General features: G+C 40.3%; 1 protein-coding gene and 1 pseudogene across 2 annotated transcripts in view; both read right to left on the bottom strand.

The window, feature by feature from the left end:
- Positions 1–12,890, bottom strand: part of Cdon (cell adhesion associated, oncogene regulated) — an 82,526-nt gene that overhangs the window by 19,624 nt on the left and 50,012 nt on the right. For both annotated transcript variants that reach the window (XM_021656271.2, XM_060371562.1), the window contains exons 11-15: positions 12,230–12,364; positions 8,531–8,734; positions 7,614–7,795; positions 6,839–6,944; positions 958–1,080 (exon numbers count right to left, since the gene is read on the bottom strand). In XM_021656271.2, coding sequence (XP_021511946.1) covers positions 958–1,080; positions 6,839–6,944; positions 7,614–7,795; positions 8,531–8,734; positions 12,230–12,364 — 750 coding nt within the window. The remainder of the gene's footprint in view (positions 1–957; positions 1,081–6,838; positions 6,945–7,613; positions 7,796–8,530; positions 8,735–12,229; positions 12,365–12,890) is intronic.
- Positions 5,472–6,830, bottom strand: LOC132648968 (large ribosomal subunit protein uL6-like; annotated as a pseudogene).

The following is a 12,890-nucleotide window of genomic DNA, read 5'->3' as shown; positions in this document are numbered from 1 at the left end:
GCCTATAATCTCAGCATTTAAGAAGGAGGCTTGGAAGTTCGAAGCTATGTAGTGAGTGTGAGGCTAGTCTGCATACATGAGACCCTGTGTAAAATGAAGATAATTATGATGATAATGATGGTAAACTTAAAAAAAAAAAGGCAATACTGGATCTCAGCATCCCTACATGGAAAGCCAGATCCCTGGCTCACTATGAGCAGTGTTGCACTCAAGTCCCACTGACATCCAGGAGAAGGCAAAGAGGAAAGGGAAGACACAGAACTTCCTAAATGACCACAGATCTGGTTCCCTACTTCTTACTAAGCATTGGGACAATTGAGATCTCCAGCAGGGACTTTGGTGTTGCAGACAGTTGAGCAAAGCCTCAAGGTGATATAAAGACGTCTACTCCTGCTCTATAAACATTCAGATTAGCACCTCTTCTATTCTCATGTGGTGTTTTCTTTTAAAGATCTTTTTGTAGGCATTCTCTGTGTGTATAGGCAGAGTTGAGAATGACAACTTAGAATCTGTGACTGATATCTTAAACTTAATACAGTACATATGTAAACATGTAGCTAGTATATGAACCTGCTATTCAAGACTATTTTAAGCAGATTGTTAGGGCTTGGGTGTAGCCACTAAAGTCTTCATGTGCTGGAAGCTTGGTCCCTATTGTGGCCATGTTAAAAGGCAGTGAGATCTTAAAGAGAAAGAACCTACAGGGCAGTGCCTGGATACCTGACTCAGAAGGAACTGAGGTCCTAGTTGTCCTGAGAGAGCTGTTAAAAATGGAAAGCAACGGATATCACAAATGCTCACGTAGACAACACAAGGTACTCCTCTAGGGGCAGTCTGAATGCATGCATCTAGCAGAAATTTCCACATATAAATATGCCAATAATTCTAAGATATACTTTGAGTTTGGAATTCTAAGAACTGGCCAGGAAGAAAGGCAAACTTCCACATCTCTCCTACCTTTAGTCTCGCAGATCATCACATTGCTGAACTCACTCTCCCCACCTTCATTAAAGCACTGCATCTTAATGTCATAAGAGGTTTCTGGCTGCAGGTGACCAATTGTGTGCCACTGCTTTGAACCTAGAAAAGACACACGAGAGACAAGCTGGAGACATCACATAGCCTTGATGACACTTGGGTGCTCATTTAGCATTTTCAGAACGAGAGTTACAGTATCCCTCACCATTTCATACAGCTTGTGAGATAAAAATATACTCCATGTAAGTATTTTATTTGTTACTGTTTCATGGATGAACAACATTTCTACTAAGTGGTATGTAAAAGAGGTGAAGAGATAAACTCAATTAAAGGTTATCTGTGTATTGATAGCAACACTGGTTTTATTAAAAATTAGTGGCAAGTCTCTAATAAAGTACACAGAGGGGAAAAACATCTCAAATCCTCATTTCAGCCCAGCAAGTCCAGTCATTATGCCTACCCACTAAAATGTCACAGTGCTAATGAGATAGCAAATAGTGTGTGATGCTAAGAAGGTGACCTGTTGCAGAGGCTTTCACCTGTTGCAGAGTTTCTTCCATTGCTACAAACACATCATGGGCCAACAGACAATCAAGCACTTTAATAAACTGCTGAGGATCCACAGAAGGCAAGCTCTGCTGTAGAAATCCTTAGCCACTGCTCCCGAGGCCACTTCTTTTGAGTCAGAGTCTCAGAACAAGTGTCTCCACTATTAGGATTCTGTTATCTGTGGCAGGAGGCCAACGTTTCATTTAGAAACACTCCCAAACTGAGCACTGTGGTGTAAATCACCCTCCGTTTTCACTTTCATGGATCTGTGACAAACTTTCATAAACAGGGACACTTTTGCCAGATTTAATTAACTCTTCAAGTACTCTTAATCCCTTCTAGAAAACGACTCTTCAGACTGTCTCCAATGTTTCTTAGAAATCCAAGCATACCACTGACCGATTTAAGAATTAATTAAGGGGATAGAAAAAAAAAAAACACCAAAAAACCCACACCACAGGCATAAGTCAAATACTGACAGAACCAGTATCACAGGCTCCTTCCTAATTCAACACAGACATAAACATTCCAGCCCCCTTCCAAGTCACCAGCACAAAAACTCCTCGTTCACACAGACTGGCATTTCACAGGGGAGAAAATGCACTTGTCCTGAGAGGCTCCAGGAGTGGGTTCTAGACTTCTTATACCTGTAAAGAGACACCCCCCCCCAGTTTGATTTTCCTGTTTGTTTTTTTCTTCACTAAAGAACTGGCTGGAGCTAGAATGGGCCTATTTCTAAAATATAAAAAAAAATATCTCCTGAGTCTATTTCTCTCTCTAGCTTTTGGGCTTTCTTGGTTCTGCACCTAGCTATAAACATCTCAATTAGACCCAGAGCACTCACTGTAGAGAACAAGTAATTGGGAGTAAAGCTTCTGAATGGTTTTTAGGAGAAAGAGTTACAATATACACCTCGGATTTATATTTCACTGTTGTGTCCAATCTTTCCAAAAGAAAGCAGAAACTACAGGTCAGCAAAGAAAAGGAATGTTTATATTTGATAAGTGAGATAGCTATGTGCACTATTGAGTCTAAACCCAATCAGTCAGTGTACAGCCTCTGCTAAGCCTCAGGCTTAGAACTACAGAGCGGAGTAACTTTATACACTGATTTCTCTGGAACTCCACTTAACACAATAAAAATAGTCCACACAAAAACACTAGCAGGCTGAGAACATTTGTAGTTTATCTAAATGTAGCAAAGAATTAGAAGATCAGACAATATAAGAAATGTGAGTGTTCTTATAGCCTTTACCATTAGAGAGAGAGAGAGAGAGAGAGAGAGAGAGATCTAAATTTTGAATCAATATGCAAAAAAGTAATCAAATCTTTGAAGAAAATTTTAGGTGTGTATTTTAAATGAGCATTTTGTCCTTGGATTTAGAGAATAAACCAATAGCCTCCATCACCACCAGAAGAATTTCAAATGCGTAAACTTGAATATAAAGAATAAGCAAATTACACAGTACAGTGGATCCCACTTAAACATCTAACTGCTCAGTGTGATGCATTTATAAACAAGCTTGGGGAGAACCAATGGAAACTCCCATCTGTGAGCACCGCTATACATGAAGTGCTGTTAAATTCTCTTCAGTCCCAGGCTCACATTTAGTTCACAGCGGTTTCAAAGATTCCTCTAAAGAGCACAGTTTAAAAACTGCTAACCCACAGGGATTCCTAGAAAGTACAAGCAGGAAGGTGAGGAAGAGGGACAGACACAGAGAGCTATTCACGTCACTCAACATCTGCTGTGTTTAGAACCATCTTATGCCAAATGTTTAACCAATGTCAAGAGTTTTAAAAATAAAAAACTGATATCCCCATTCTTCTAAATCATCTAAACTAAAACAAAGGCTTGGGCAGAACAAAATGGAGAAGTCATAATTATCTTTCTGCTTTTTCCTACAGCCTTTGATTGACAGAAAGTATGCAAGCTCAAGAGCCACACACACTATGTGCAGTGCGCTGAATGTTCCCAAGCCAAACGCCCAAGGCACCGAAGAGAGCCCTGCTGCCATTCCACTGCCTCCTGTGTTCCCTGTGTTCATTTCTCTCCCTCAAGATGGCCACTGCCTTGCCTTCTGAGAGCACAGAATAAGTGTGCCACTGAAAATTACAGAGAAGGAGAAAGAATCATTCCTTCATTCAAAGAGTAGTCCTGTGCAGCTACCATACTCAGACTGTAAAGTTCTTATTATGTTACAAAAGTAACTCTACTGAATAATTACTAAAAGAAATCCTACAGGGGCTGGGAAGATGGCTCAGCAGTCAGGAGCACTTGCTCATTTTGTAGAGGACCTGATTTGGTCCCAGCACCTTCACGGCAGCTGACAACTAACTACAGTGCCAATGGATCTGACACCCTCTTCTGACTTCTTTAGGCACCAGGCACACACAATACACAAACATACATGCAGTCAAATATTCATATATATATAAGATAAAAAATAAAACCTCAAAAAATATTTGATATGATAGAACATACTAACTAATTTTTTAAAATACTATGTATTTAATGGCAGGAAGTCATATGGTAAATCCTAGGCCTAGGGCAATTTTCTGACAAGTTTTCTTGTAATATGTATTTATGTATACAGGAATGTATTGTGTGAGAGAGAGAGAGAGAGAGAGAGAGAGAGAAAGAGAGAGAAAACTCAGAGCCTAGAACTTACTAAGCACATGTTCTACCACTGAACTATATATCCAACTAAGACATTCAGACTCATGGTCTGCAAACAGAGCTTGGAATAAGTTTTTCTCCCACACCAAGAATTTATCTAAGGGAGTACCATGTGGCTTGCTGCCATCTTGAAGCCATGTGACTTAGCCACCATCTTCATTAATTTGCTATAACATGCCATGTTAGATTCAACTCTTGTTTAGATAAGAGAATACCTCCGACCTGGGCTCAATCATGGTGCTTTGAGAATAGAATCTAGTCTCTATCCAGATAGGGAGCTCCAGAGCCAGCACCTGCGCTCCTACCTTGAAGCCAACAAGGAGCATAAGGGCTTTGGCAGGCGCTCAGATCAGCTTAACATCCTTCAGGACCAGCTGGACTCCTTGACTGCTGCAGTGCTCAACAATGAGAAAGGACTAGCTCTGACTGCTGAATACAGCATGGCAATCACCTGAACCAACACAATGGATCAAGTTTAAGACTCTCCTTTTGACCAGAGGACTCCCTCTCTGATGGACCCAGAACTATCCTCTCCCACAAAGACCCTCCTCAGCAAAAACAAACAAACAAACAAAAACCAGCTATAATGCCTCTACCATACATTTTTATATCCTCTCAGTTAATATATCCTATATATATTAACTGTTAATTAATAACAGTTAGCAATGCCAGTTTCCTGCTGAAGGACTATGCTTCCCATCTTCCCTTGCAGACTACAGAGGTCATTTCTACCCATATAAGAGGCCATATCCCCTCTTCTTCTGTCGGCATTTTGGCTATCTGCACAAAGAATGGCAAAGATGTGCCCTCAACATGAATAAACATGGTTCCACCTAAGGTTTAAAAAAAATCCCATCTAAGATATCACCAAGAATCAAGCATCTGGCTTGTACTCGATGCTTCCAGACTCAGGGAACCTATTACCCTGTGAGAGAATCTAGACATTTGTGTTAGAAAGGTCTTCCCTATCTCATTTCCTTATAACCATCTGTCTTGGTTATAAGACAGAAGCAGCTCCCTTCCTACACAAATGTCTGCCAGTTTGAACACAACTCTCATGTTGTTTTTTGTTTTTAGCCCAAGCAGTGACAGATGCCCACTGCTTTTTTTTTTATTATTTTTATTATTTTTACTCCATTCACAAGTGCACAAGTGCATCGATTCATCCAATACCAAATGCCTCACCACCAAAGGGTCTGGGAACACAGCAGAGGGAATAAAGATCCCATGTCCAAAGGAAGTAAATATTTAGTAAGAAGAGCATATAATTTCATATACTCATTTATCTATATTTTGATTAAATGCTATGAAATAAACACAAAGGGTTTAATTTTGGTTAGAACTTCAGGGAAGATCTGGTCTGAGGAAAAGGCATACAAAGTCCCAGAAAAGAGTGAGAATACCCATGCAAATTGTTAGGAAAGGGGAACGGTGGGTGACAGGAACCATCCTGCACCAAGGACCTGAGGCTGGTGTCCACGATGAGAAAAGATGTAAAAGGCAAAGGGTGGAGATGAGACCAAACAGGTCATAACAGCCATCAGCCACTGCACCTTAAATCCAGCAGAGGAGCAGCACTGATGTCCTTCAAACCTGGGCTGTTTCTTATTTCTTCTACAAAACACTCTAGCTTCTCAACAGCTCTAGGAGTAGGTAGCATGCTTAAAATGTGATTGTCCCAGTACAGAGGTCTACAAACTATTTGAACAAGACTTTAGTAAGAAGTTACAACTGATTTATACATTCAAGTTAGTGGTCATTAAAAAAAAAAAAGTCAAAATCTTTTTCAGATGAACCACTGACAAGTCATCTTCTCTCATATGTTTATAACTGCCTCTGCAACAAAATTAGGCCATTGGAGGAAGGGAGGGAGGGAAAGAGAAGGAAGGAGGGAGAAAGAAGAGAAAGAGAAAGAGAGAGAGATCTGGGGAATTTTGGCTTCATTAGAACAAATTTTTTTTCAAGATAAGTCTTTGACTGTTCTCAAAGACACCCCAAATCAAACTTTCAGAGCCGCTGAAATTGAGACAGGTTCAATATCATTTTCTTCAAGGATTAATTCATCCATCTGGGCTTGAGAGACAGAACAAGCAACACCTGTCCTCATCTGAACCCTGTAGATATATTTTTCACCCAAGAAATTTCGGGTTTTAACCAAAGACCTGTTCTCCTGGGTAACGATGTTGATGGGGAAGTGCGCATACACAGACCTCATCTTGTAGCGGAAGCCCAGCGAACCACCCTTGATCATGTTCTGAACATGACTGCAGGTGGTTCTGACAGTGGCCAGTTCCTTTCTGCTACCCCACCATTTGTCAGCCCGGAGCCTCTTCCTTTTCTTCCCAAGAAGACTCAGCTCTACACTGATGTGATTGAAGTCCCTCCGCAGGGTTCCCCTGGGGCCTCAATGACTGTGCGCCCCTTCAGAGTGATGCTGACATTTTCTGGACTGTCGACCATCTGACCACTGAGAATGGTCTTCATTCTCACAGTAGATGGGTCAAAGAAGCATTGGAACAAATTCAATAGCTCAGTTCTAACTCACTCCAAGCCTGTGATGACAGGTTCAGGATGTCTAGCTCCTCCCCATAAAAACACCTTTACAGGGGCCCCATCCAACCAAGGGACTCACCTTCAACAACATCCCTCTTATAATCACTGTCATTGTCACTATCTGTTGGTCGATAATAGATATAAAATCCTTGAATGGGAGTGTTATTGTTACTTGATGGAATATACTAGAAAACAGAAGCAAAGACTTGTCAAAGGCAAAAATAAAAGTAATATCTAAATTTCCTTATCTCTATGATGATGTTTCTCTAGCTTTGTTTTGCAATATATGTAGTGGCCATTTTTTAGCCTGATTCAGAGATATTCAAAGGTATCTGAGCATTTAGCTTACTACAGAACTAAACAAAAATAAAACAGCATACATTTCATTAGCTTCAAAAATAAATGTACACTGGGTCAAAAAGAATAAGTCATTGTAGATGTTTTTATATCCTCAGATGAGGGTAGACTTAATCTTACTTTTGTTTGAGATTAAAAGTGTATATACTAAGGGCATATCTGTATTCCAGCCGGATCAGACTGTAATCGTGGGCATGTTTTCATTCCATCCAGATCACATAGACCTAGAAGGTCTTTAGATGTGATCCCTTGCTAGAGCAGCCACATTGTTGAATTCAAATTCCTCCACGAATCATAAAGTGTTAATTGTTAACAACATTTGGATGAGAGCAAAATAATAATTTTATTTTAATCCTGTCTCTTAGAATGTGTTTCGGATAAGCATCAGCACCTTTCTATTTCCCTGCAATTAGAAGCTAAACAGCTCATAGTGTCACATCACAAGAACATTATACTGCTGGCATGAAATCTTATTGATAAGAAGTTCACTTACGTACCGTCCACTTTAGCATGATCTGAGTATCGCTGACAGCCTCTGTGTAGGCAATATGAGGTCCAGTTATTGGGCGGTTGGAGAAACGATTTGGGAAGCCAGCCACCTGATAAGGACGGGATGCCGAGCTCCGAAAACTCTCTCCATAATGGTTGATAGCAATGACCCTAAATTTGTATGTTGAACCTTGGGGGATGGCACAAAAACAAAACACTTGTAAATATTTAAAAAAAAAAAAAAAAGTCCTGTAATAATGCTATGATGCATCTGAAGAATAAATTAAAATTCTAAAGAAAGTTTTCTTATCACTCAAATACAATCACTGGAAGTTTTTCAGTCTAAAAATATACTACTTAGTTCCACCCATAGCTAAAACTGCTGCCTTCTCCCAATACAATTAGACACTAACATCTGCTACACTTGAATATTCAAAACTGCAGGAGCAAAAGTGGTCATGAGCCCAAACAAAAGTATAAGTTTATTCACACTTTTTTTTCCTTTTACTAACAATCTTTTTAACAGCCTCAAGTTTTGGGGGTAATGGGACTAGAGAAACAATTTAAAATCTAGGAATGAAGAATAGTTGAGGGGTGGGGATGTAGCTCAGTGGCTGAGTGCTTGCTTGGCATGCACAAGGCCTTGGATTCAATTTCCACCACTAAAACAACAAAAATAGTTAAGCAGAGGATGATATACTTATAAAGTTAGACATAAAACGAGGGATGCAAAACTGTATTTATGACAAGATTCCAGGGCATATAAATGCACAGAGGGGACAAAAAGGCTAGGAAGAAATATACCAAATTATAAACACTGTCTATGCATGGGTATAGTTCAGATAGTTTATTCTCTTCTTCATATTTTATTTTCAAAATAAGCATTTGATTATCACTTTAACAACAATAACAAAAGTATTATCACCTGGTTCTAAACTGCGTACTTCCACAGAAAGTTTGGAGGGAGGGATATCCTCAGCAGCCACCAGCCAATCACTACTCCTCATCCGTTTATATTCCACCTTGAAGGCAGTGATTGGAGAACCACCATTTGCCCGGGGAATCCAAGTTACGTAGACTGAGGTCTCTGATGCCGTAGAGATAGTAGGCCGATCTGGTGCCTCTGGGACTAAAAATTGGAACATTTATTTCACTATCACCACGGTATCAGAAAGAGGGGTAACCTAAATTCCAAACCCTGTGCTAAAGGTCTCTCCACAATTTTTTTTTTTTTTTTTTTTTTTTTTTTTTTGCCATTGTCACAATTAAAACCTGACTCTCTGTTCTCTTTAAAAGCTGATGGGAAATAAGATGTAGAAGGAAGGAAATACAGGAAACAGGAAGGAAGGAAGGGAGGGAGGGCGGGAGAAAGGAAGAAGGAAGGAAGGAAGAGTCAAATGATTACAGATATGAAAATTAACTCACAAAGAATGAAAGTTAATGAATATGATAGTTTCTGCTACTGTTTTAGATTTATGGCTAAAGCAGTGTACAAGTAATTATGTTTTTGGTTATGGTATATAAATAATTCTCACAAATGTTATTTGAAATGTTTTCCAAATTATATAAAACAAACCAACAACCTACTGATACATTGTTAACTATTACCCTCCTTTAATATGCCTCAAAACCCCAGGAATTACTGCTTTGAAACAGTCTGTGAGTACATGTATGGATACAATATGACAAAATCAATACTAACAGGGTAACAAGAAAGGGAAAGGATATGAGGAAGACAGGAACAGTGCCACAGGAAGATGACACCAACATACAGAAAGTGGGTCAGAGTCATGTCCAACAGCTTGCAGGGAACACTGCCAAGGCACAGGTGTTGTCCTATGCCACAGGTTAGAAGGAAGAGACCCTGTGGCAGATGGAAACATCGGGGGTGAGGTCACCAGCATTTAAATCAGAGGCCTAAATTCCCTTGCTGAGTAAGCAATCTGGATTCCTTCGGAAGTCCTAAGGAGGGCCCACAAAATAGTTACACTGCACCCCTGTAAACTGCCATTCTGCTTTCACTTTGGCCACTTGTGAATTCTGTGGACATCCAGTTCTCAGCCAGCCAGTGGGTCTTTTGGTGTGCAGACAGCTGAGTTTTTAAATGGACATGGAAGGGCAACCTGAGCCATGATGACAGAATTGGTGAAGACACTAAGGAAGGAAGCCTGTCTTTCTCCTGCGTCCATGCTCTCAAGCAACTTATCCAGTATCTCTTCAACCCTCGCTTCTAAGGACGGAGGAAGTCACACTGTATGCAGAAAGCCAGGGTGTGTTACAAAGCAAATGGCTTAAAGGATAAACAGCAGCAGGTATTAGCAGGCAGCCGGGTGATACTTACTAGATTCCTTTCCACTAGAAAGCAATGGAAACAGAATGAGCAGAAATGTTAATGCAGATCTTTACAGAAAATCGAGTGACTTTCTCAGGGTGACTTTGCAAGATTCAAACTCACCAACTGCCACAGGTCAGATAGGAAAGAAAGTTACTGAGGAGAGAGGAACACAGTCAGCCTCTGCAACCAGAGCAGCAGCAGCTCCACCCCCGCCTCTCACACTGAAACCTCACAGCCTGTTTTCTTATCTGGAAAGAAGACATGCTCTCCTCCTGGTAAGCTTGTTATAAGCAGCAAGCAAATGATTTTATATGCGTATTTCAGCTTGGAGAATTCAAAGTAATCTTCACCTAAATCCATAATCTTTACCTACAGTCTTTGATCACCCACTCATCTTGTAAAAGGCTCCTTGCAGCCCACACCCGAGCTCCCTCAGCTACATCCTCCTTCGCCTTCATTCACTGGTGTCATCTTCATATTTCTCTAGGTGCATCTTTTGCATTTCTTCCTCTTTAAAATCTTTTAGGTTTTTTTTTTTTGCGTGGGTAGCATGAATGCACCTATCTGCTTCCTTACACCATCATCATCTCCAACAACAACGCCACACTAAATGAAATCTAATCTCTACACTGAATGTGATGTGTCACTTGTCCATCTGCTATAGAAGGTGTTTCTGCGTTTCCTGTTCCTTCATCTGGAAGCATCATTCTTGTCTTCTGGGGCTTAGCTCAAGTTGCCCATCAGCCCTGCGAACACTGTGTGACCTCCTCTGTATCAAGCAGATGAACTGGGCATCTCTCCTCGGATCCCAGAACATCAGGAGTATAAACATAGGCAGAATGGACAAGCGGGCTGTCACTGGCATGGCTGTGCATATTATCTATTCTGTTGCTATGGGTTGAACTCTCTTCTTTTTAGCAGTCAACTCACAGGTGTGTGTGTTCAGATGTCTGAATCACCCTCTATACTTTAAATCCTTGAGAGCAAGGACTATTTTATCCCTGCTGTGCTGGCAGTTACTGACTTCTACATGTTGAGTTAAGTGACTAGTCTAAGGATGTCTTCACACTCACAGCACTGATATTCACATATGTAGTGTGCTTAAGGTAACCAACAGCAGCTTTAAAGTGGGGTTCCTCAGCTAAGTAAGGTTCACAACACTGAAGAGGGCAGCTCAGAGAACTAGGATCAGTTTTTGTATGAGACCAATTCACAGGAAACTATACAAATGTAAAAGGGAAGTATGGATACTCGTAGATCATAGTAGCAAGCTGTTAAGTATTCCCTATATGTCCTGACTTATCATAATTACCAAAAATGGCTTGATAGCAGGGTATGCCGCTGTGGCACAACACTTGCCTGGCATGCACATGGCCCTGTGCTTAATTCCCCAACATTACACACACACACAACCACATTAGGCTAGAGTTAATAAAATGTTAAATTTAAAATTACAACGAAATTTTACCGCCCATTTAAATTCCATAAGATTAATTAAGTATAGCAATAAAAGTAGTTGACACATAAATATGACACATAATCTTTTAGCAAAATAATCTATCACTGGTACAGATATAATACACACTTAGATAACTAATCTCTCACACACGCACACAAACACATACAGAACTACTTTCAGAATTTAAAATATAAATTATTTTCTTGCCAAAGAGAAGGAAAAAAAATCTTTGTGAATTATAAAGACTTAGTTGTAGAACATTTTTATCATGCTGAATAAAGTATCATGTTGTGGCACTAGACTGCTAACGTTTAATAGTTGAAATGGGATCTGAAAGAGCAATGCTCAGGCTAGAGACATGGTTTCTTCTGGAGAAGCATTTGCTGGGCAAGTGTGGACCAGATTTGGGATCTCCAAAACTCACAGTCCAGCCAGATAGTTGTGGCAGACCCCAGAATCTCAGCTCTCAGCAAACAAGAGACAGGGTTTGCTCAGCAAGCCAGTTAGCTAGATTAACCAGAATCAACCCCAAGCGAGGGAAAAACTCTGCCTCAGAATATACAGTGGAGTGTGACCAGGGAAGACACCAGCATTAACTTCAGACCTATACTCATTACTCTCACTCTCTCTCTCTCTCTCTCTCTCTCTCTCTCTCTCTCTCTCTCTCTCACACACACACACACACACACACACACACACACACACACGCGCGCACAAAATAGCTATGCAGTGTAGAACATAACCTAAATGAACAATGTCCCATTCTATCCCATCCATGGAAAGTGAAACAGGACAGTGACATTTATCAACAAAGAAGATAAAGACTCTACCTCCACTATGCCTAGAGGAATCTGTAAGCACAACTCCAAAATTGCTGTTGGAAGCCTCTGAAATAACAGGCCGCTTAGGGATGCTGCCCACAGGTGGAAAAGATGCCTGGGTGTTTTTTGATGATGCCATTTTTTCTGTAAAGTAGTGAAACAAAGAACAATAAGCTTATATACATTAAAAAAAATAGAAAATACTATAAAACATAACTTGCTATGAAGATCTGTATTTCTGTGTTAAACACACTATCTCCCTCACACTTAGCTGATGTCAGGAACTAGGACAAATGCTTTGTCTTTCTCTAGTATTATTAAGAGAACTCTAAATGTGTCTTTCTCCATGGTACTACTTTAATTGACATGTAGAAAAAAACAACTGTGATGATTGGTTCTGATGTAAGCTTGCCACAAGTTAGAATCATTTGAGTACAGAACCTCATGTAAAGAACTGAAGACCCATGCCAAATCCTTCTGGTAGAAGGCCAGATTTGCTTGATTGGCTTCCCTTTTTCCCTAAGTGGATTCATCACGCTGCTGCTGTTGTTGCTGATTTCAGTGTTTAAAGTCTCTATGACTGACTGAGGGCCAGGAGCTCTTCGTGAACCTTTCTGGCTGTCTCTATCTCTCTGTCTCTGTCTACAATGTCAATGTCTATGTACTTGTA

This window comes from Meriones unguiculatus, chromosome 1 (genome assembly GCF_030254825.1).
Source record: "Meriones unguiculatus strain TT.TT164.6M chromosome 1, Bangor_MerUng_6.1, whole genome shotgun sequence".
Taxonomy (NCBI): domain Eukaryota; kingdom Metazoa; phylum Chordata; class Mammalia; order Rodentia; family Muridae; genus Meriones; species Meriones unguiculatus.
The sequence above is the reverse complement of the archived record's forward strand: the minus strand, read 5'-3'. Positions and strand labels throughout refer to the sequence as shown.